This window comes from Amblyraja radiata, chromosome 14 (genome assembly GCF_010909765.2).
Source record: "Amblyraja radiata isolate CabotCenter1 chromosome 14, sAmbRad1.1.pri, whole genome shotgun sequence".
Lineage (NCBI taxonomy): Eukaryota > Metazoa > Chordata > Chondrichthyes > Rajiformes > Rajidae > Amblyraja > Amblyraja radiata.
Genome location: NC_045969.1, coordinates 21,609,033 through 21,634,772, shown reverse-complemented (window position 1 = coordinate 21,634,772; position 25,740 = coordinate 21,609,033). Strand labels below are relative to the sequence as shown.

The 25,740-nt window shown below is 40.8% G+C and overlaps 1 protein-coding gene across 2 annotated transcripts in view; it reads right to left on the bottom strand.

Annotated features, from left to right (window-relative positions):
• The window catches only part of cdkl5 (cyclin dependent kinase like 5), a 109,388-nt gene that overhangs the window by 72,294 nt on the left and 11,354 nt on the right, over window positions 1-25,740 (bottom strand). For both annotated transcript variants that reach the window (XM_033032759.1, XM_033032760.1), the window contains exon 2: window positions 2,135-2,358. In XM_033032759.1, coding sequence (XP_032888650.1) covers window positions 2,135-2,198 — 64 coding nt within the window. In that variant the 5' untranslated portion in view covers window positions 2,199-2,358. The remainder of the gene's footprint in view (window positions 1-2,134; window positions 2,359-25,740) is intronic.

Below are 25,740 nucleotides of genomic sequence, written 5' to 3'. Positions count from 1 at the left end.
AGAGTTTTTCTATCTTCAAATACGCTGCTTAATTTTCTAGTTATTTCCAGTAATCCCTTTTATTTCACGTTTCCAGCTACTGCAGTGTTCCCCTTTACACTATCTTCTTTCATTCACCTCAGTTTAGGTCTTCTCTGAACAGATCACTTGCACAAACAAGCCATCATCATCCTCCCTCTGCCAGCATTTAACCCTATTTGCATCACCTTTTCTCAAGAGTTCAATCCTCAGATATTCTCTTTGGTTTCTAAAGCTTTCTACTTTGCAATTTTAAAAATACTATTTCCTCACTTTGCTTAGTTCTGACAAAAGGTAATTGACCCAGATTGTTAACTATGTTTATCTCTCCAGTTAGACATCACATTCTGTTTCATTTTCAATTTTCCAGACGTAATATTTTTTCTGTTATTATAAGGGATCTAGCCCGAGAGGTCACTGATATTGCTTAGATCGCAAGTGAACCGCACAATCAAACTAATCTCAATACACTAGAAATGACTTCTGAAAAAAACTTTTAAAACATTTTACGACCATCGTATTTACTCAATACCAAAATAAAGTTCAAAGTTAATTTTGGATTCAAATATTATATTTCTGAGTACAGTACAGAATTTGACAGAGTGGAGCATCTCAGTGTAACCCGCATTCTCCAACTGCGTGGACTGCAAGCAGTTATTAACACAGGTTTACCATTGATTTTCCGGCATCCTTGGTTCCAGAGACTTGCCGGATGATTAATTTTGCCGGACCAAAAGAGGTCATGTAATAATAAATCAACAATACACTTCTGACCCACTAATTATACCCCTCCTGTGCCTCTAAAGCACCGTGGACCTAGAAACTTAAATAAAGAACAAGCAATTAACAAAAAGTAAGCAATTAACTATTTCAGGACAGAAACAAGTGTCCTGAAAGAGCATGCGCCACACGCAATGCTCTCATAATTTTTTCTGGATTAAAGGAGGTGCTGGTCCATCAGTTGCTAGAAAACTTGTATAGCATATTCAAGGTTGCGACTATGAGACTTTGGAGAGCAGCCTACATCCTTAGCAATGAAGATTAGGAGTAAAGAAAATACTAGAGAAATAGCGTAATGTAATCATTTGAAATGGAATCAAATTACATAAAGAAACATTTAGAGAGGAAAAATGAAGATTGAGTTAAGAAACAACAGGAAAACAAATAAAAACTAGCACAAAATAATAGCTCTGTATATAAAAAAGTTGTCAAAGGACAATTCCTCATTAAGGGCATTTCACAGAGGAAACAGTTTCTCCCCATCTACTCTGTTTATTCTTCTCAGAATCTTAAATAAGAACAGAAAAATCTAGAAATACTCAGCAGGTCAAGAAACATACGAAATAGAGGGTCTCAGATCTCTTTCCACAAATATGCAGGAAGCCGTCTCACCTGATGAATGTTTCCAGCATCCTTTGTTTTTATTTCTGGTCTTTTTGATTTGTTGCTTAGAACCATGTATATCTTGATGAGATCTCTGTCTTTTCAACTCCTAAGGTGTTTGGCCAACATTTCGGAATATGTAAACCTTGCTCATGCGTGGAATCAATCATGTAAATGAATGCCACACGAAGTTGAAGGCCAGTATATCTTTTCTCACATACACCAAAACTTTATACAATACTACGTGCAGACAAATTCAATAAGACTTCCTTATTTTTGCACCTCAATTTTTTTGTAATAAAAAACCAGTACACCTCTATATATTTATGATATACTTCCTGAATAAGTGATACTCCCTATCCTCCGATATTCTTTATTTCAGACTCTGAAAATGAATAGCTGCTGAAAATGAGTAACTGTGCAGAGCAATTGGATAAACCTAGCCAGTCATTAGATGTAGCTTGTGGGTGCTTCGTTCAACAACACAAATACAACATTATCTTGAAGCATAAAATAAAATCCGGATTTTGGGAGCGTTATGGCACAGCTGCATAAATCACCCTGCAACTTGAGATTATGTGTGTCATCGTTCCTCCTTGAAAAAAATGGATCCTTTGTTCTTAAAATACAAGATAATATCTTGATGTTATTTTTGCAGCAAAATCTGGACCAATTGTTTAATCCGGGCAACATAACATCAGATGAACATTTCAGCTGAGGTGCTTCAACTTACCTTCACCTACAATACTAAGGACTTCAAATTTATTCATCACATCACCAATGTCAGGAATCTTCATGAAGACAAATTTCTCTGAAAAATGTGATCCCAAATCACATCATAGTTACGAAAATTAACTTTGCAGGCAGGTTTTGTGACATGTCCATAATGGCAGAAGTTCCAACAAACCAACTTCATAGCCTTCATACTTGTCCAAATCTAGTCACAATGCTGTCCATCTGAAAAATGAATAACGTGTAATTATTAATTTGGAAATTCTTACTGGGACACAAAATTTTTATTATAACGAAAAAGGTTTTTTATCTCTGCTACTCTCCGCTTAAGGCAAGATAATATTTCAAATCATATTGAAACATTGTGAGCTGCCAACAAAATGGAAAATAATATCATTTCATTTGACATCTACATCAAAGTGCTGAGATTACCTGAAATTCTTACATTTTTGACTGAAGATGTGTTCCCGATTCGTAATTAACTGTTATTCTATCGTACAGAATGGAGAAGAGTGAAAATGAATAAATGATACTTTGTCACATGTGACAAGGCACAGAGAGATTCATTGTTTTGCATACCCAAGGTATGCAAAAAGTTGCCACATAAAGGGTGCCGCAATGTTACAAGGTATTCAATTTTAACACAAAGTATTCAATTTGTGGTCCCCCTTAGTTCTTGGCTGTTCCACATGCCAGGTCTCCTTTGTTCTCCTACTCGGCGGATCCCCCACGCCAGGTCGTTTGTTCTGCCTCTCGGCAGTCCCCCCCTCGCTGAGTCCCCCTTTATTCTCGGCCTCCGGCACCCACGTGGCCCGTCTGACCTCCGGCACCCACCGACGACCCATTCTCGACTGCCGGCGCCTGTGGCCTCGACCACCTTTGCCCGCCCTTGACGTCATCCTCGACAGCCGGCGCCATCCTCAACCTTGACCGCCGATCCCTCCCTCAACTTCGACTGGCCTGACCGCGACCGCCGGGGAAGAGTATTTCCAATATCCATCACACAAAATAACTTCCAAAGTACACCAATTTCCAATTGTTTAAGTACAGTATTAAAGCATGATTCACCAGGTTTTGAGTGCAATGGAGGGAAACCCCCAACAGTTTTACCTTAAATTTATAATGTCATTTAAATCTGAATTACTGCCAAACAATATAATGTCTTCCCATTGGGATCTGCCGATTTATGCATTTCAAGTGATATTATGAACAAAATAAAATTCTGCAGATAGCATGACATCTTACAAAATCTCCAATGACAATAGCAACAAAATGTAAGCCATTTGGTAAGCCATAAAAATATATAGCATATAGCTGATGATAACCCAATGCTTTTACTTGCCCTTTTACTACAGATCTTTTCTTGATAAAGTTTGGGAAACTGTCAGTAATATCCAGCACAGGAATTCTAACAGAAATCAAAAATGGGGAAACGACAGTGCCAATCAAGAACCACTATTTTAGAAATGACAGTGTAGATTTTTCCATTTCATAGGATATATTCATTACAATTATATCACTCCCCAGGATAGAAAGAAAAAACAAGCATTAGTTAGGTTTTCTCTAACATGTTCTTTGAGCTTGGAAGTTTGGCTGTTCAATTTTTCTGTGTCATCTAGATTATATGTGTTCCACCATTTATGTTTCCCAAAATATTATATTGGGTGCACCACAGCTATTGTAAAAAGCCTCATTAAACAGTTCATGCCTGCCTACAGTGTAACATCCGGTCAGCCTGGCTTACATAAAATATTGCGGCAATCTGTGAAGAATATTAATAGTTTGCTTTTTTTCACTGCTATTATATCCATCTACTGTCCTTTATAATTATGCTGTAGAACATTTCTAAATAGATGCTTGTGATACCACGGCTGTTATTGTTTCGTGGTTTTGCATGCACAGTTTGGGTGCCTGCAAGTAATATTCTCAAAAGACTGATGGAAATTAACTGGAGGCATATTACGGAACAACATGGCCTCCATTTCTACAGCTCCTTTTTGCAAATAAAATATTCTTAATACACATCTTCTATGGCCCAACCAACAATCAATTTATGTTACAAGGAAATATTCATGAAACAACATTTCTAAATACATTAAAACTCTCTCTGAACACAGAGCATGGAAATTTACTGCAAGATTTTGGATACGGAAGAAAGACATTTTTAAACTTTGGAAGGTAGACAAAAATGCTGGAGAAACTCAGCGGGTGAGGCAGCATCTACGGAGCAAAGGAAATAGGCAACGTTTCGGGTCGAGACCCTTCTTCAGACTGATGTGAGGGTGGGGAGGCGGGAAGAAGGAAAGAAGAGGCAGAGACAGTGGGCTGAGGGAGAGCTGAGAAGAGGAGGAGAAAGCAGGGACGGCATGAAATTAGAGAAGTCAATGTTCATACCTGCTGGGGTGCAAACTGCCCAAGCGAAATATGAGGTGCTGCTCCTCCAATTTACAGTGGTCCTCACTCTGGCCATGGAGGAGGCCCAGGACAGAAAGGTCGGATTCGGAATGGGAGGGGGAGTTGAAATGCTGAGCCACCAGGAGATCAGGTAGGTTAATGCGAACCGAGTGGAGGTGTTGGGTGAAGCGATCGGCAAGCCTATGCTTGGTCTCACCGATGTAGAGCAGCTGACATCTAGAGCAGCGGATGCAATATATGAGGGTGGAGGAGGTGCAGGTGAACCTCTGCCACACCTGGAAAGACTACTTGGGTCCTTGAAAGGAGTCAAGGGGGAAAGTAAAGCGATAAGTGTAGCATTTCCTGCGGTTGCAAGGGAAAATGCCAGGAGAGTGGGTGGTTTGGGTGGGAAGGGATGAATTGACCAGGGAGTTACAGAGGGAGGGGTCTCTGCGGAAAGCAGACATGGAAGGAGATGGGAAAATGTGGCCAGTGGTGGGATCCCTTTGGAGGTGGCAAAAATGACGGAGGATTATTTGTTGTATGTGACGGCTGATAGGGTGGAAGGTGAAGACAAGGGGGACTCTGCCCTTGTACGAGTGGGGGGATGGAGAGTGAGAGCAGTGTTACAGGGTATAGAAGAGACCCTGGTGAGAGCCTCATCTATAGTAGAAGAGGGGAATCCCCTGTTTCCTGAAGAATGAGGACATCTCCGATGCCCTGGTGTGGAACACCTCATCCTGGGTGCAGATGCGACGCAGATGGAGGAATTAGGAGTAGGGGATGGAGTCCTTACAGGAAGCAAGGTGGGAAGAAGTGTAGTCCAGATAGCCATGGGTCAGTGGATGTCGGTCAGTAGTCTATCACCTGCGATGGAGATAGTAAGGTCTAGAAATGGTAGGGAAATGTCGGAAATGGTCCAGGTGTATTTGAGTGCTGGATGGAAGTTATTGGTGAAATGGATGAAGTCAGTCAGTTGTGTGTGGGTGCAGGAGGTAGCACCAATGCAGTCATCCTTGTAGCTGAGGTAGAGTTTGGGGATAGGGCCCCGGTACGCCTCGAACAAAGATTGTTCGACGTACCCTACAAAGAGGAAGGCATAGCTAGGGCCCATGCGCGTGCCCATAGTTATGCCTTATATTTGGAGGAAATGGGAGGAGTCAAACGAATAGTTATTAAGGGTAAGGACCAGCCACCTAGGAGGAGAGTATCAGTAGACGGGGATTGGTTGGTTCTGTGGTCGAGGAAGAAACGGAGGGCTTTTAGACCCTCCTGGTGGGGGATGGAGGTGTAGAGTGACTGAACATCCATGGTGAAGATGAGGGAATGGGGGCCTAGAAAACGGAAGTCCTGGAGTAGACGAAAAGCATGTGAGGTGTTTTGAACATAGGTAGGGAGGGATTTAACCAGGGACGATAGGATGGAGTCGAGGTATGTGGAAATAAGTTCGGTAGGACACGAACAGACAGATTTTAAACTTTGGGATTGCTTTCCAAAGCCTATGAATTGTATTAGTTACCTTGACATTTTATCAAATTTTGTGCATCTGGTATAATTCTGTTTTTCAGCCAAGAAATGTTAGCACATAAGTAGTCTCACAATTTTTGCAGCTGCTTGCACAAAAGTGGCCTAATCTATGTTGACAAATTCTCTTCAGCCTCCCCTTTATTCGAGCAGGGCGGCAGTCAGCACGACCCATCAATTCCAACCCATTTAACAATGTATTATAATATTGCCACAAACAATTCATAGAAAATCCAAAATTATAGCTGAAAGGTTTGGCTTCTATTGCTACTTAAAAATCTTTTAAAAATTGGCGAACAAAAGTTAAACGTGCTTCACACCAGCACATGTTGTGTAATTTGAAGGTAAATTTAAGTACCGTATTTCCCGGCAATTATTTTTTACCCAAAAATAAGGCACAAAAATTTACCTGCGTCTTGGAGGCCGAAGGTTAGGTTGTTAGCCAAGACAGATGGACTTGGCTATCCCTGAGTACAGCAACATCAAGAACGATGTTGCTGTACTGAGGGATAGCCACGTCTATCCCTCATTGCTGGCAGCTGATGGGAAGCAGCTATAAAAGGACAGCGCCGCTAGGGGAGTTCCTTTCACAGCGGGTGGGGAGTCTGGCCCGGGTCAGCACGGGCAGGAGCATTGAGAAGGAGGGGGTCGGAGATCATGCCAGCAACTAACTCACCCCTGTCGCAGCGTTCCGGGCGCGGAGCCACTACATTGTGTCCGGGGAGGGAAGTAGCTCAGGTGGCTGCGAGCGGCCGCCGGGACCGGACAGCGGAACCATTTCTCCACCTGCCGTCACCCTCCACCCTCCACCCCCCACCCCCCACCCATTCAGTCATTCAGAATGGAGGAGATCTGGAAGCCTTGGGCAAATTGAATTGTCACTTTCTTTATTTTTATTTTTTATTTTTTATTTTTATTTCTTATTTTTTTGAGCATGTGAAATTCAATGTGAAATTCAGCGTTTTTTGAAAATATAGCAACTCAAAATGGGGGTTTGTCTTCGACGCAAGTGCATCTTCACTGCCGGGAAATACGGTATTCTTTTTTAAATTTAAAAACATGTATTATATACAAGCTTTGCAATTTCATGTCATGATTAAACTTTTGTTGTGTGCAAACACATACATTTCTTTTTATCATAATCATCATTTATTAGCCAAGTATGTTTTGCAACATACGAGGAATTTGATTTGCCATAGTCATACCAAAAAAGCAACAAGACACACAACTACATAATAATTTGACATAAACATCCACCACAGCAGCTCCTCCACATTTCCCCACTGTGATGGAAGGCAATAAAGTCCTATCTTCTTTCCTCCTTTTCCCCCGCAGTCGGGGGAGTCGAACCATCCGCAATCGGAGTGATCGAAGCTCCCGCAGCTGGCGATAGAAGCTCCCGCGATCGGGGCGGTCGAAACACCTGCAGTTCAAGCTCCCGAGGTCGATCCCTGATAAAGGGACGGACTGCCAGCTCCACGCTGTTAAGTCCGCAGGCTCCCGCGGTTGGAGCTCCCAAAGTCGATCCCCAGCAAGAGGCCGCCAGCTCCTCGATGTTAGGGCGCAGAGCAGAGACAGAGATACCACATGGAAAAAGTTGCATCTCCGTCAATGAAAGAGATAAAAAAGTTTCCCCCACCCCCCCTACCCCCACATAATACAAAACAAAAGGTACACTAAAACATACATTTTACAACAACTAAAAACAAAGGAAAAAGACGAGACAGACCGTTGGCGAGGCAGCCATCGTTCGGCACCACCTGAAGACATCCATTTATTTAGGCCAAAAGACAAATTTGGAACTACTTATTTTCCCTGACTCATACAGTGGTCTGAAAGACAACATTATTCAACAAAACAAAAATGAAGCATCGGACTTTATGTCCTGGATGCAATTAAGTGAATTACTTATGGCCATGCATTTATATTAAGATCTCAATCATCAAATCTTTAGCATCTAAATACGAATATTTTGAGCAATAGAACATTCTGAACAGAAAAAAAATCATCCTAACTGTACTCAAAATGTACTATTCCAAAGTATTTTCATTCGACTTTTGTTTCAGATTGTAGCAACATCATTTAAAATAATTTATAAATGGGAGCATCACAAACCGGGACATTTACTTTCCATCTCAAACTGCCTTTGGGAAGGTGCTGGTGCAGCCCTTAGGGTGAATGCACTCTTCCAGCAATGTTGCATAGGAAGTTCCTGCAATTTGATCCAACAATAATAAAGGACAATATATTTTTAAGGCAGGAAGATGAACGTTTCAAACACAATGTTTGGGTGGCCCCATCTATACATAACTAAAACTCTGATCTTCCGGTTTGGCGGTCATTCTATTTGCGCAAAAACGGTTTGCGATAGCGCTACGATTTTTTGTCAGTTCACTCACCGTTCTATGCTGCGATTGCATCCAGTTTCGTTCCGATCGGTTGAATCGGATTAATCTCTTCCCGTGTCACTCCCTGGGACAGTCCGCCCCTTGAGGCCCAGGAGCGGTTGGTGCAGCATTGCCCACTCTGCAACGTTCCATCACACTTCAAAAGAAGTGGTCTGGAGGAAGCCGCTGATTGGTGTAAGCGGACTAGAGGAAGCAGCTGATTGGGAGTAACCCCAGGTTTATATTTCTGCTTTCTGTTCATACTTTTTAGTTAAGGGTTCAGTGAGTTAAGGGTACAGTGAGTTAAGGGTACAGTGACTTAAGGGTAGAGTGACTTAAGGGTAGAGTGACTTAAGGGTACAGTGAGTTAAGGGTACAGTGCTTTTTAGTAAAGGTATAGTTTAAAGGATTAAGATTTTTATAGTGGGAGTGAATTGATTTAATTTGGGGGTAAGCCATGTCAGTTGAGATCGGCCCCGTGGATTGCTCATCGTGCAACGTGGGAGATCAGGGATATTGTCGGTGTCCCTGGTGACTACGTGTGCAGGAAGTGTGTCCAGCTGCAGCTCCTGGCAGGCCGCATTGAACGGTTGGAGCTGCGGTTGGATTCAAATTGGAGCATCCACGATGCTGAGAAAGTCGTGAATAGCACGTACAGCGAGTTGGCCACACCGCAGGTAAAAGTTAAGCGGACAGAAAGGGAACAGGTGGCCACTAGCCAGCGTAGCAGTAGGCAGGTAGTGCAGGAGTCCCCTGCGGTCATCTCCCTCCTAAACAGATATACCATTTTGGATACTGTTGGGGGAGGGCTCATCAGGGGAAGGCAGCAGCAGCCAAGTTCATGGCACCGTGGGTGGCTCTGCGGCACAGGAGGGGAGGAAAAAGAGTGGAAGGGCTATAGTAATAGGGGATTCAATTGTAAGGGGAATAGATAGTCCTTTCTGCGGCCGCAAACGAGACGACAGGATGGTATGCTGCCTCCCTGGTGCAAGGGTCAGGGATGTCTCTGAGCGGCTGCAGAACATTCTGGAGGGGGAGGGTGAACAGCCAGATGTCGTGGTGCACATTGGCACCAACGATATAGGTAAAAACGGGATGAGGTCCTACAAGGTGAATTTAGGGAGCTAGGAGATAAACTTAAAAGTAGGACCTCAAAGGTAATAATCTTTGGATTACTACCAGTGCCACGTGCTAGTCAGAGTAGAAATAGGAAGATATTTCAGATGAATACGTGGCTTGAAAAATGGTGCAAGGGGGAGGGATTCAAATTTCTAGGGCATTGGAACCAGTTCTGGGGGAGGTGGGACCAGTACAAACATGACGGTCTGCACCTGGGCTGGAATGGAACCAATGTCCTTGGGGGAGTGTTTGCTAGTGCTGTTGGGGAGGATTTAAACTAATGTGGCAGGGGGATGGGAGCATGAGCAGAGACAGAGGGGTGTAAAATGAGGGTAGAAGCAATAGGTAGGAAGGTGAAAAGTAAAAGTGGCAGGCAGACAAATCCAGGGTGAAAATCAAAAAGGGCCACTTTTCAACATAATTGTATAAGGGGTAAGAGTGTTGTAAAAACAAGCCTGAAGGCTTTGTGTCTCAATGCAAGGAGCATTCGTAATAAGGTGGATGAGTTGAATGTGCAGATAGATAATAATGAATATGATATATTTGGGATCACGGAGACGTGGCTCCAGGGTGACCAAGGCTGGGAGTTGAACATCCAGGGATATTAAATATTCAGAAGGGATAGACAGAAAGGAAAAGGAGGTGGGGTAACTTTGCTGGTCAGAGAGGAGATTAACGCAATAGAAAGGAAGGACATTAGCTTGGAGTATGTGGAATCGATATGGGTAGAGCTGCGAAACACTAAGGGGCAGAAAACGCTAGTGGGAGTTGTGTACAGGCCACCGAACAGTAGTAGTGGAGTTGGGGATGGCATCAAACAGCAAAGGTAAAACAGTTATAATGGGTGACTTCAATCTACATATAGATTGGGTGAATCAAATTAGCAGGGGTGCTGAGGAAGAGGATTTCTTGGAATGTATGCGGGATAGTTTTCTAAACCAACATGTAGAGGAACCAACGAGAGAGCAGGCTATTCTAGACTGGGTATTGAGTAATGAGGAAGGGTTAGCTAGCAGTCTTGTTGTGCGTGGCCCCTTGGGCAAGAGTGACCATAATATGGTTGAGTTCTTCATTAGGATGGAGAGTGACATAGTTAATTCAGAAACAAGGGTCCTGAACTTAAAGAAAGGTAACTTTGAGGGTATGAGACGTGAATTGGCCAAGATAGACTGGCAATTGATTCTTAAAGGGTTGACGGTGGATATGCAATGGAAGGCATTTAAAGACCACATGGATGAACTACAACAATTGTTCATCCCAGTTTGGCAAAAGAATAAATCAGGGAAGGTAGTGCATCCGTGGATAACAAGGGAAATCAGGGATAGTATCAAAACAAAAGATGAAGCATACAAATTTGCCAGAAAAAGCAGCCTACCAGAGGACTGGGAGAAATTCAGAGTCCAGCAGAGGAGGACAAAGGGCTTAATTAGGAAAGGGAAAATAGATTATGAAAGAAAACTGGCAGGGAACATAAAAACTGACTGCAAAAGCATTTATAGATATGTGAAGAGAAAAAGATTAGTTAAAACAAATGTAGGCCCTTGCAGTCAGAAACAGGTGAATTGATCATGGGGAACAAGGACTTGGCAGACCAATTGAATAACCACTTTGGTTCTGTCTTCACTAAGGAAGACATAAATAATCTGCCGGAAATAGCAGGGGACCAGGGGTTAAATGAGATGGAGTTACTGAGTGAAATCAAGGTTAGTCGGGAAGTGGTGTCAGGTAAATTGAATGGATTAAAGGCCGATAAATCCCCAGGGCCAGATAGGCTGCATCCCAGAGTGCTTAAGGAAGTAGCCCCAGAAATAGTGGATGCATTAGTGATAATTTTTCAAAATTCTTTAGATTCTGGAATAGTTCCTGCGGATTGGAGGGTAGCTAAAATAGAAGGAGAAACTTGAATGGGTGTGGAGATATAGTTGATGTATTTAACCGATGGATCTAAATTGGTTAACCCTTGATGGTAAAGCGGCTTCTATTATCAAGGTGAAATAAATTGTCCCTTGAATTGGCATTCTTAATTGGATTTATAATGAAATTGACAACATATAGAAATTGATTGTTTAAATTTGAACAGCTGGGAATTCCACAGGAATTGGAATGGAATTGTGTTATCGACCACAATGCTGTGGAATGAGAAGGATGAGATGGACACTGAAATTTAAAATAGTAAATTGAAGGCTGAGACTGAATTTGGTTGAATTGGAACAGTTATCATAGTTTGCTTTAAAAAAGACACGCCTGTTGAGAAATCTGGACTGAACCCAGCTGAAATTTATATGAGAAATCATCACCAGATATACCATATTATAACATTGTGTGAATATGGAGAGGGCTGGTTTGTGTTGATCCTAGGATAGTAAAGAGTATATTATAGAACAGAATAGTAATAGGAGTACAGTGATAGAGTAGAATATAATAGAGCAGAATATTGAAATGGAAAAGGGATGGTATTGCAGAATTACAGTAAATGTATGTGGAAGCATTAGTGCATGAATGGTAACTTGCTTTGTCCCAAGTTTTTCAGGAATTATAGGTTATAGGTTCAACCATGGAAAGGGATGGAAGAATGGGCAACAGCACGGATGGAGGGATCTCGCGCCCACGAAAACTCGGGAGGTGAAGACTCATCAGACGGAAATTGTGAAGCTACATCCACGAAAACTCAGGAAGCTTGACAAGATTCTGGGAAGAAACATCATCATCTTGTGTTGTTGATAGATGGAGAATGTATATCTGGTTATTTGATTATCTGACTACTTAGTTATCATAAATGATGGTTTATCATATATGATAAAAGGAAGGAATGTTAATACTGGCCAAATTGAGTGAGGCTAGGACCCTAAAATTGAGTAAAGACTTCTGGGCTGCTAGGCCATTTGGTCAATTTAAAAGTGCTTTATGTAGAAATGGGACAAGCGGCAGCATGGTGCCAGTTTGTCTGGAACCTAGATCAGAGCTGCAGGAAGAGAATGGGAACATCTGCAGACCCTGACAATTAGGTGCAAAATGCATAGAATGGATTGGATGAATGCAAACCAGACATACACATTGTAAATAATGTTCCAAAACTTTACTTTGCTGAATGTTGATTGGATTAAGTATTGAGCGTTGTCTGGTTTTCTTGCATATCAGGCCACATGTTGCGATGTTCGTTTCCTCTGAGAAACACTGTTTGAATACAATGTATTAGCCACTGTATAATTGGGTTAGGGAAATGTCTGTCATGTATGGGGTTAATCGATATCTATTATTGGATTGTAAAGAGACCACCCCCATGTGGTTCGGCCCCTTGAGGTCTGGGGACCTATAAAGGTCCGCTACCACGTGGTCCTGTGTCAATCTTCTGGGAGAGCGCTTAGGACTGCGTGACCTTCTGGAGTGTCTCTGTTTGAGCGAGGCCAAGACGGCTTGATCAGGCAGATACGAGGATACGGTGGTTAGGTACAGTGGTGGGAACTGTAATTGTGTTTTGTCAAAAAAAGTTTAGATGCGCAAGTGCTTCACTCAGTGATTTTTGACTGAAACTAGACTGGGGGGGGAAAGCTCCTCATAAAGTTGCAATGCAGATATTGTCCATCAAAAGACACAATAGACACGAACGTCACTGTGAGATAAAACCACAAAGAGTGCAGGGAGCAGCACAACGACTGTACATGTCACTTTCAAATCAAGTCACTTTTATTTCTATAGCACATTTAAAAAACAACTCATGTTGGCCAAAGTGCTTTACATTAGTGGAGGTACTAATGTTATACAACATTGGTTCAAAGATTAAGTACATACATACATACATACATACATATAGCCCTCCCTCAGAGGTCGTCAAGAAAGGCTTGAGAGTAAAGATGAGTTTTAAGTCTCGACTTAAAGGAGTCGATGGAGGGGGCAGTTCTGATGGGAAGAGGGATGCTGTTACACAGTCTAGGAGTTGCAACCGCAAAGGCGCGGTCGCCCCTGAGCTTATGCCTAGACCACGGGATGTTCAGTAACCCCAAGTCGGCCGATCTGAGGGACCTGGAGGTGGTGTGGTGGGTAAGCAGACTTTTGATGTAGGTGAGGGCAAGCCCGTTAAGGGCTTTGTAGACATAAAGAAGGATCTTGACATTTATTCGGAACCGCACAGGGAGCCAGTGGAGAGAGGCCAAAATTGGGGTGATGTGGTCCCTTTAAGGTGCCCGTCAGGAGTCTCGCTGCGGCGTTTTGGACCAGTTGCAGGCGGGACAGGGAAGATTGGCTGATGCCAGTTTAAAGGGAGTTGCAGTACTCGAGGCGGGAGGAGATAAATGTGTGGATGATCTTTTCGAGGTCATCAAACTGGAGGAATTGTTTTATTTTAGCTATTGTCCGAAGCTGGAAGAAGCTAGCTTTTACCACGGCATTGACTTGTTTGTCAAATTTCAATGCTGAATCGACTTCCGGTGGCGCTGTGGAGTAGGAGAGACTCGCGCCAACTAGCTCCGTGAAAAAAAACGAAAAAACGGGAGGAAAAGACAGATCCTGCCTGCAGAAAACGGCACCGATTGTTTTGCAGTAAGCCCGTGACGTCATCAGGCGCGCGACACCGGCAGTATGTCGACTCAGCATACTCCCCCCCCACAAGTCAAAAAACGGCAAGACTAAAGAGGTAGGCCCAACTGAAGCCTCGGCCTCAGGTTTAACAGCATCCCGAGAAGACATCTCAAAGAAGAAGAAAAAGACTGAGTTGGAAGAATTAAAAACGTTTCTTAAGGAGGAACTTAAAAATCTTAGACAGAACTTTAAAGAGGAGCTGACATCTTTTAAAAAAGAAATTAAAGAACAAATTAAAGAAGATGTTACAGAGATTGTACACGAAGTCCTTGAAGACTGGAAATTAGATATGGAAAGAAATATGACTCAAAATGTTGAAGAAGTAAATGAAAAACTGAATATGATGGAATCCAGATTTGATTCTAAACTTGAACCTATCTTCTAGACATTAAACCAACACCACAAGATTGTAAAAGAACTTGAGGAACTTGCTGAGACAAGCACCGCAACTACAAAACAACTCATCACTGAGAACCAACGCCTATCAAAGTTATTGCGTCAAATAACCGAAAAATGTAGACTTGGAGGGACGACAGAGGCATCAGAACTTAAGAATCGTGGGCATCCAGGAAGGCAGAGAGGGGACTCGTGACCCCCGTGAATTTGCTGCAGATGTACTGAAAACAATTTTGAACCTGGACCAGGCGCCATTACTTGCCCGAGCGCACAGAGTGCCGAGACGTCCCCCAAAGGTGGGAGACCCTCCAAGAACAATGATAGTAAAGGTCCAATATGACCATGTATTGGATGACATGATGAGGAAAATTGGCAAAAGCAGAAATCTTGTACATGAAGGAGACAAGATTAGCGTATTCAGAGATTATCCTGTGGAAGTTGCTAAGAAAAGAGCATTGTTCACAGAAACAAGAAGAATACTGAAGAACATAAAGAATCTGAGATATGGACTGTTATACCCCGCAACACTAAGAGTTAGTTACGAGAAGAAGGAATACTTCTTCATCAAGTACACGGAAGCATTTGAATTTGCCAAGAACATCAAGGACAAGATCGAAGATTGAAAAATATTCAACACTTAACACCTACCTGGATACTGCTATTTCGCAGAGAAGATATGGAACTCTAAACTTTAAACTATTATATCTAAGAGTTGCCTAAAATTCACAATAAGAATTGGGTAAATATCCTGCAACGGGTATATAATATTTACATTTTAGTACTAACTTCTAACAACTATTAATAATCAAGAATACTAACTAACACTAACTATTGATAATAAGATTATTTAGATTATTTAAGAATTAACTAAAAGTATGAAATATAAGTAAAGTGTGATTCAGGTATTTTATAATGAGAAATGTATGGTGGCTCTCTCTCTGATGTTTTTGTTTTTGATTATTCTTTGATAAATGTTTATATTATACAAAACTAACATTTCAATTTGAGACTACTAATTATACCATTAATGGAATATAATCATTATTTCTTTCCCCCCCACAAATTGTTTGCATCGAATTGGAAACTTTCCTTTCAAGGAAAGTACGGAGCTAGTATTTTTATAAACCAAAAGCTACGGAAGTCCATAGATGCTTAGCCACATTAGGGTGGCTATCAGTTTTTTTGGCTATCAGAAAAGTTTTTTTGGCCTTCCATCACAGCAATGTGATGGATGTTTATGTAAAATATGTTGTGTCTTGGGTCTATTTGTTTGTAATGTATGGCTGCAGAAACGGCATTTCGTTTGGACCTCAAGGGGTCCAAATGACAATAAATTGAATTGTATTGTATTGTATTGTATTGTACTAACTGCACTAATTGTAGTTGTAGTTGCTTTTCTTTTTTACTTTCCACACTTTACTAACCCAATTTGCTATCACTTTTTTTTATCTTATATCATATTATATTTTGTATTTGGAATGGAATTGCATATTTTATTTAAGGAGATATGTTCAGATGGAAAACAGACGTGACCTAAAATTCATCTACCTGATGTTCAAGTATAAGGTAGGGTTGAGTGTGCTGAATCATCTGCTCTACCACTTAATCACAAGATGCAAGACATGAATATAAAAATTGGGGGTGAGGGAATTAAATTCTGTAGTTGGAATGTCAAGGGAATTAATGAACCTATCAAGAGAGGCAAAGTGTTAGCTCATTTAAAATCATTGAAAACAGATATAATATTTCTCCAGGAGACACATCTTAAAAAGGAAGCACAACACAGATTGAAAGTAAAATGGATTGCTAAAGCGTACCACTCTTCATTCTCACATAAATCTAGAGGTGTTGCAATATTAATTCGTAAAGGTATACCCTTTAAACATATATCAACGATAGAAGACATTGAAGGCAGATATATTGTAATAATAGGGGAGTTATACTTAAAAAAAGTGACTCTCCTCAATGTGTATGGACCAAATTTTGATAGCCCTCTGTTTTTTAAGAGAATTCTTAACAATATCCCGGAATGTACACAACAAAACTTAATAATCGGTGGAGATTTAAATTGTACATTGGATATTTGTTTGGATAGATCATCAACTCAAAGAAAAGTAAAATCTCGATCAAGTGAATTTTTAAATTCATACATTAATACTACTAATATTAAGGACGTTTGGAGAATTGAAAATCCATCGGGCCGAGAATATTAATTTTACTCACCAGTACATAAAACTTACTCAAGGATAGACTATTTTTTAGTAGATTCAAAACTTATCCCATTTACCTATAACTCACAATATCATAACATCATAATCTCAGACCACGCTCCATTAACATTTATGATCAAAGTAAACGGAATGGCAGAGACACAGTCACAATGGAGATTTAATCCCCAAATCTTAAAAGATAAGTTATGTAATGAATACCTAGTAAAACAGATTTAAATGTTTTTTTAGGCTAACGGTAGCCCTGAAATCTCTGCTTCCCTTCTTTGGGAAACATTTAAAGCATTTGTACGAGGAGCATTAATTTCTTCCCAATCATTTTTTAATAAAGAGAATAGGGCCAAACAACAGAAACTGGAAATGGAAATAAAGCAATTAGACACAGAAAATGCAGCAGCACCATCCACGATAAAACACAATAAAATTGCAGTATTGAAATATAAATTAAACAAGATATATTCAGACCAAGTTATAAAACTTTATCAACATACAAAACAATTAAATTTTGAATTTGGTGATAAACCACAAAAACTATTAGCGCGTCAACTTTGCAAATTGGATGGAGAAAAAACAATATACAAAATTAGAACAGACAAGGGAGAAACATTAACACTGCCTAAAGATATTAATGATAGATTTCTACAATACTACCAAAAATTGTATTCATCTAAAATAACAGAACAATCAACGGGAATGGAAACATTTTTACAGAATTGTAAGTTTGCGGGTCTAGATCAGAAAGAGAGAGAATTGCTAGGGGCTGAAATTATGGTAAAAGACATCGAAGAGTCAATCAAATCTTTAAAAAACGGAAAGTCTGCAGGACCCGATGGTCTAAATTCTGAATTTTATTAAAAAATTTATGATTTGCTTTCCCCACGCCTACAGACAATGTACAAATACGCTTATACTCAACAGAAACTCCCAGAAACTCTAAATGAATCTACAATCATACTCATACCAAAAACGGACAAGGATCTTGAAGACCCAGGTTCATACAGAGCTATAGCCCTCTTAAATACTGATCAGAAAATATTAACTAAAATTCTATCTAATAGATTGAGCTTAGTGATCAGCAAATTAATACATCCCGACCAAACAGGGTTTATCCCCAAACGGTATTCATTTTATAATCTGAGAAGATTATTTAATATTATATACTCCAATAGAATCCCTAACGCAGAGCTAGCAATTATCTCGTTAGATGCTGAAAAAGCATTTGACCAGGTAGAATGGCCATATTTATTTTCGGTGATGGAAAAATTTCAACTAGGAGAGAAGTACTGTACATGGGTTAAATTGTTATATTCTAATCCAACAGCTAGAATATTAACAAACAAAATGTTATCAACTAAATTTAATCTCTCTAGAGGCTGTAGACAAGGATGCTCACTATCCCCGCTATTATTTGCTCTTGCAATCGAACCCCTAGCAGAAAGCGTTAGAAACCATCCAGGAATATTTGGATACAATACTAGAGACACAAGGAATAAAATCTCCTTATATGCAGATGATGTACTAATATATATTACAAAATTAGAAACTAGTATTCCAAACCTATTAAATCTAATAACTCAATTTGGTCAGTTTTCGGGATATAGAATTAATTGGAATAAAAGCGAAATCATGCCAATAACAAAATTCAATTTACATACAATACAACAATCCCCTTTTAAAATAGTTAAAGATAAATTGAAATACTTAGGAATCTATGTAACTAAGACTTATACCTCTTTATTTAAACTAAATTTCCCACCCTTACTGAATAAACTACATAAGAATATTCAATACTGGAAAACACTCCCCATTTCTATGCTTGGGAGAATTAATGCTATAAAAATGATTTTTTTTTACCGCAACTGCTGTACCTACTTCAATTAATTCCGATATATATCCCAAAAACTTTTTTCAAAAAAGTCGACTCCATCGTTACAAGTTTTGTCTGGGATTATAAGAATCATAGAATAAGTAAAAAACATTTATGCAAGTCAAAGATAAATGGAGGTTTGGCTTTGCCAAATTTCTTATTTTATTTTTGGGCAGTCCATATTAAAAACATGAATTTCTGGCTGGAAGAAATGGATCAACAACCAGATTGTTTAATGATGGAAAAGGAAGACTGTCTACCTTTTGAAATTGGACCGATCATATTTGCCCCCACAAAACTGCACAAAAAAACCTATAAAGAAAACCCCATAATACATAGTGGAATACGAATTTGGAAACAAATAAAAAAAGATTTAAAATTGAATAATATACCACTCTGCCTTCCCATTGTAAATAATCCTTTATTCAAATCATCCTTTATGGACAAAGGTTTCACACAATGGAAAAATTATGGAATCAAAAATATAGGACATCTTTATGGGAAAGGTACTTTTCTTTCATTTCAAGAGTTACAACAGAATTATGGACTGCACTCAAATAATTTCTTCAGATATCTACAAATTAGAGATTATGTTAAATCTAATATACAAGTCTACAGGAATAGGGAATCAGAAATTCTTGATGAATGTTTGAGCAAGCATCCTAATACAGGTGCACAACCTTTTATCCGAAGATCCAAATAACGAAAACCTCCGAATAGCGGACATTTTTTCGGTCCTTGAAGAAAGGTCCTTGAAAACGTTCACCGAGGGCGGCCCGCAGAGGTGACAGCGGAACCTCCGGTCGGTCCTCGAAGAAAAGGGAACTAAATCCCCATTCATAAAAGAGAAGGTGAGGGTATATTGCGCGGGAGGGTTAATAATTGACAATATGCTGCTGCCTGCCCGCTGAGTTAAAAAGTTCCCACGGTAGACTCACGATACACAGTGTATCGTGAGTCTTGCGTGGGAGCTTTTTAACTCAGCGGGCAGGCAGCAGCAGATTGTCGCTCCCTTCAGTTTCACCCCACCTACACCCCTCTGCTTCCCGGCCATGTGTGTGACCCCTTCCCTCCCCTCTCCAGCTCCCCGCCCATTGCACCGGCGCGGGGGCTTTGCACTGTCTTCACGTCGGCAATGCCAGCAGGTCAGTGCCAGTCACCGATGACGTCAGGACCAACGGGACACCGACCCCCAGGCCCACTGCAAGCACGGAGATCCCAGAGACCCACAGCCAGCAGCAGCCCAGCCCCGTTCCAACTCCAGAGGAAAACTGCAAACTGGCCGGAGACGTCAGGACCACCAGAAGCCGCTCCCCGATGGGCCGCTATGGCAACAAGTGGCAGTTCGCCCACAGCCCGAGCTGTGCCCCCTCATCGGGCCACCGACCCCCAGGCCCACTGCAAGCACGGAGATCCCAGATCAGCAACTCCAGCCCAGCCCCGCTCCAGCTCCAGAGGAACACGCTCCCCGTATGGGCAGAAGCTGATGGTGTGCAAGGTACGCCTTGTTCTTGGGGTCGCGCAGCTCGGGCTGTGGGCGAACTGCCACTTGTCGCCGTAGCGGCCCATCGGGGAGCGGATTCCTCTGGAGTTGGAGGGGGAGAGGGGTATTGTGCTGTTTGATCACCCCCTACTATCCCAGGGACAGGGAGACAGGACGTTCACCGAGGGCGGCCCGCAGAGGTGACAGCGGAACCTCCGGTCGGTCCTCGAAGAAAGGGGAACTAAATCCCCATTCATAAAAGAGAAGGTGAGGGTACATTGCGCGGGAGAGTAGGAATCCCAAGACAAAGTTGAGTGAGCGTTCACCGAGGGTGGCCCGCAGAGGTGACAGCGGAACCTCCGGTCGGTCCTGGAAGAAAGGGGAACTAAATCCCCTTCATAAAAGAGAAGTGGAGGGTATATTGCCCGGGAGGGTATATCGCCTACCTGGAAGAAACCGGACATTTTTTCCAGGATGTCGTCTGCACACCAAAGCTCACCAAAGCTCACGTTTGGCGCTAAACATGGCACGCCAAAGCTCACGTTTGGCGCCAAACGCACGTCGCCTCTGCTGCACACGGATGTCACCTAAGGGCATGTAGCCCCGCTAGGGTGACATGAGTGCGAGAGGTGATTCAATGCTGCGGTCACATTTACAAATTCAGGAATTCATTCAACACACTGCATTTCATACAGACATTTATTCTGCAAGAAAAAACTACATTGAAGACTCAAACTCGCGACCGAGGAACTGCCGGGATCAAGGCGCAAACACGCGACCTTGCGGATATGAGCCGAGCACTCTACCACTGAGCCAGCCATTAAAATCTACGCTAAAAAATTTCCATTCCGAAGGCCGACAAATTCCGAATTACGAAAAGTGTCTGGTCCCAAGGCTTTCGGATAAAAGGTTGTGCACCTGTACTGAAAAACTAATAGTTTATATTTATAACACCCTACTAAACAACGAGGTACCATCGACCGGACCATATAGATACAAATGGGAAAATGAAATAGGTCACCCTATCACGAAAGATATATGGGACGAAAGTTTACAACAAATACATCAATGTTCATTAAATGCCAGACATACTTTAATACAATTCAAGGTCTTACATAGACTACACTACTCTAAAATAAAACTAAGTAGAATCTTCCCACAAATCTCTCCTATTTGTGATAAATGTCTACATCTAGAGGCTAATTTAACACATACGTTTGCAAACTGTATAAAACTTAAACATTTCTGGACTGATATTTTTGAAATAACTTCAGAAGTTATTAATACAAAACTGGACCCAGACACAAAATTAATAATACTTGGAATATCAGAACAAAGCTTAACACTCACAACAAACCAAAGAAATTTCCTCAACTACAGTATAATAACCGGGAAAAAATTAATATTAAAATTTTGGAAAGGCCCTACAACCCCCACAATTAAAATGTGGATTACGGAAATGTCGGAGACCCTATACTTAGAAAGAATTAGACTGGTCTTAATGGACAAACAAGATATTTTCCATAAAATTTGGGCTCCATTCATTAACTATCTGAAGGGATAGATTGGCACAGCACGAGGACCCAACTGAAACTTGAACTCAGGACCAGATGAAAAGCTATACTTTATAACCTACGAACCTATCTCCATTGACGTATTACAGGTAACCCATTCCACCTCCCTTGTTTTTCTGTTGTGTTTTTTTATTTTTATTTTTTCTTTGTAACTTTCTACCCTTTCTTTCTCCCTCTTTCTATAAAAAATAAAAACACTAGAAGCAGAAGTAATTGATAATGGAAAATTGTAATAATGTATGACTGATGTATATGTAAAGTTTTTTTACTATAATATGTAACTACATTTTATAATATGTCTACTTCTAATAAATAAATTTAAAAAAAAAAAAAATTTCAATGCCGAATCAAATATCATGCCAAGGTTTTTGATGTGAGGTTTGAGTAATGGGGTAAGGCTTCCAAGGCCGCCTGCTATCATTTTGATTGAGTCCGAGGGGCCAAGAAGGATGACCTCAGACTTACTCTCGTTTAGTTGGAGGAAGTTCTGGGCCATCCAACACTTTATATCCTCGAGACAGTGCATACGGTTAAGTAGATTTGATCGTTTTTTGGGCTTCAGGGGGAGATAGAGTTGTGTATCGGCTGCATAGCAATGGAAGAAAATGCCATGCCTTTGAATGACTTCGCCTAAGGGGAGCATATACAGGGAGAAGAGAATGGTGCCAAGGATGGAACCTTGTGGAACCCCGCAGCAGAGGCTAGCTGGGGAGGAGAAAGAGTTTCATATGTTAATAGAGAAACTCCTACCTTTGAGGCAGGAGATGAACCAGCTCAGGGCAGTGCCATCAATACCAACCCCGTACCGGAGACGGTCAATTAGGATGGTGTGGTCGACAGTATCAAATGATGCGCTGAAGCCGAGAAGGAGCAGGATTGCACAGTCGCCGGAGTCAACGGTGGTAGACTCTGCGGTAGGTCATTATGTACCTTCAACAAGGCAGAATCTGTGCTGTGGTGGGACCCTGAAACCTGATTGGAAAACCTCAGAGAACTTACTGGCAGTCGAGGAGTTTATGTAGCGGGAGTAGCAAGCAGGGAGATGGGATTTCTGGAGAGGAATTTATGAATTTTTTTCCTAAAATACTTAAAATAAAATTGGACCCCGACACTGAACTGATCACTTGAGGTATGTCAGAAGCCTGTTCTGAGCTATCATTATTTCAAAGACCTTTCCTTAATTATGGCCTGATAACGGCGAAAAAACGAATACTTAAATTTTGGAAACACACATCAGTCCCTACTGTTAAGATGTGGATTACAAACATGTCCGAGACACTACATCTGGAAAATATTAGAATTGTCTTGGCAGAAAAACCAGATCAATTTTTCAAGACATGGACACCCTTCACCGAGTTCTTACAAGGATAGTATGGCGTAACACAATTTTGGATTTAAATCCAACTATGGGTTGGGTGAGGTGGGTGGGGACGAGAGGCAGGTATATCACCACTTTTTTCTCTCTTTTTCTTCCTTCTTTTTTTCTCCCTTTCTTTTATCCACTCTTTGGCTACACTACTTTGGTAGTCTAGCGGTCCTATCTTTGCACCTCTCACTTTTCTCTCTCTTGTTCTTTCTCTTTTCTTTTCCTTTATTTCCAAGTAAAAAAGTTAAAATTGAAGTTGTACATTAACTGTATAATTTTATATGCTGACTGTTTTATTCTTGTACAATTGCTTCTAATTAAAAAAAAATTAAAAATTAAAAAAGAGAAGTTTTTGGAAATGATTCTTACTTGTACTTGGACAATAATGGGTTAATTATGTATAAATCATCATGGATCAAGTCATACAAATTTGATTTAAAGCTTTTTAGAGGAGCTGGCAGAGGTGATTAATAAGGGTTAGGCAGAGTTTGTGGTCGGCATGAATTTCAGTTAAACATTTTAAAATCCCTCATGGTAAACTAATCCGGAAGATTAAAATGTACGAGATCCATGGTGAATTTGTCATTTAGATTCAGAACTGACTTGCTCATAGAAGATAGAGAGTCCTGGTGGAATGGTGTTATGCCGGCAAGAGGTCTGTGACCAATGGAGTTCCATCATGATCTGTGCTGGGACCTCTGTTGTTTGTGAGATATTTACCTGCCTTGGATGTAATTGTAAATGTTAGTAAGCTCGGAGATGACACCAAAAGTTATAACAGCTGCGGATAGTGAGGAAAGTTGTAAAATAGAGAGTGGGTATAGATCAGTTACAGACATGGCAGATATGCTATAATTGGAGCAAGTGCGAGAATTTTCAGTTTGGGAGCATGCGAGGAGAAAGTATACAGTTAATGGCATGATTTATTTATATAGGGATCTTGGTGTCTAAGTCCATAGCTCTCTGAAAGTGGCAACACTAGTAGATGGACTGGTAAAGAAGGCATATGGCATGCTTGCCTTCTTTGGTCAGGATGTTGAGAGCAAGAATCAGGAAGTGATGTTGCAAATTTATAGGAATTGTGTGAGGCAGCATTTGGAATATTTTATGCAGTTTTAGATGTTTCATTACAGGATGTGGAAGCTTTGGACCAGGTGCAAAGAGGTTTACCGGAATGCTGAGTAGATTAGAGGGCATTGTCCACAAGGAGAGGTTGGACAAAGTTGGTCGGTTTTCTCTGGAGTGTCAGAGGCAGAAGGGAGGCCTGATAGAAGTGTATACAATGATGAGTGGCATAGTTAAGATATAGAGTCAGAACCATTTTCCCAGGGAATAAGTATCTATGGCATAGGTTTAAGCTGAGACAGGCAAAATTTAAAGGAAGTGTGTGTCTGTGGTTTCTTTTTCACAGTTTTGGGTACCTGGAATTTGCTGCCAGGACCAGCGGTGGAGGCAGATATGATAGCGTTATTTAAAAGGTTTTTATATAGGCATATGGATATGCAGGTAATGGAGGGATATGGATCACGTGCAGGCAGAGGTGATTATGTTAACTAGCATCATGTTCGGCACGTACATTGTGGGCTGAAGGGCCTTTTCCTGTGCTGTGCTGTTCTATCTATCTGTCCAAAGTGATCCCTAACCCAGGACCTCTCAAATTGGCAAAAAAATACAAAATCTACTGCACCTCGCAGTTCACCATTTTTTCCTGGTTTCATTTACTAAAAGTACAATTTTTAAGTAAATATTATGGAAGTGAAAATAAAAAGCTTTCATGGATCAATAATTGCAAAAATGATAAACAACCATGGCATGCCTAGAAGTCATTAGAATCAGCAATTTGGCATTTTTCTTGATTCTAATGAAGAGCTGCACTGATTTGGCTGAAAGAATAAACACTTCATATGGTATGTAGGTCAATCTAGTTAGAAACATGGAGCAATTCAAGTCCCTCCAAAGGAATATTAAGTGGTCAAGCACGAGCAGAAGGGGCATGCAAGAACCCAATTGACCCATCCATACTCCTCATCAAATGACCTCACCCATCCTGAGTCAAAGTCTGTTTCTTCTTCAACAGATTTGTCAGTGATCTCAGAACTGACAGAGCGCTCGTGAAAACAAGTTGGCATCAAGCCTGACTGACTGCTTAAGAGAAATCTTTCTAATACACATCAGAACATTAACTATGGTTTCTGCATTTTAACTTTATTTCTAGTTTATCAGTATAAAATCAACTTCAGCTGTACAATAAAGTAACGTGGGCCATTGTCAGGTGTAGGGCAATTCACATTTGCACCCATCCAGACGAATGAAACATACTAATTCAATGTTAGAGATAACTTGTTTGTTGTCAAAAATCAGGAATATCTTTCACTATTAAAATAACACAAACCTGTAAAAAAAACTAACATTTCTTACCTTGCATGTCCAAATCTCCAATATAAATTTACTCTAGCTAATTTAAACTCGTCCGCCTCATACTTAAAGTGCATTTCAGCTCTTTTCCCATTTTATGATTAAAAATTAGAGCATTTAAAAAATATTTAATTGAAACTATTAATTTAAAAATGGTATTTAACATGATTAAGTTTGGGGTCCCAACGGGGCTTAAACAAACTCACACTAACCAATACATTTTTTAGCCATTGAAAATACAACATCAACATTTCACCATTTTTATTATTTACTAGACCA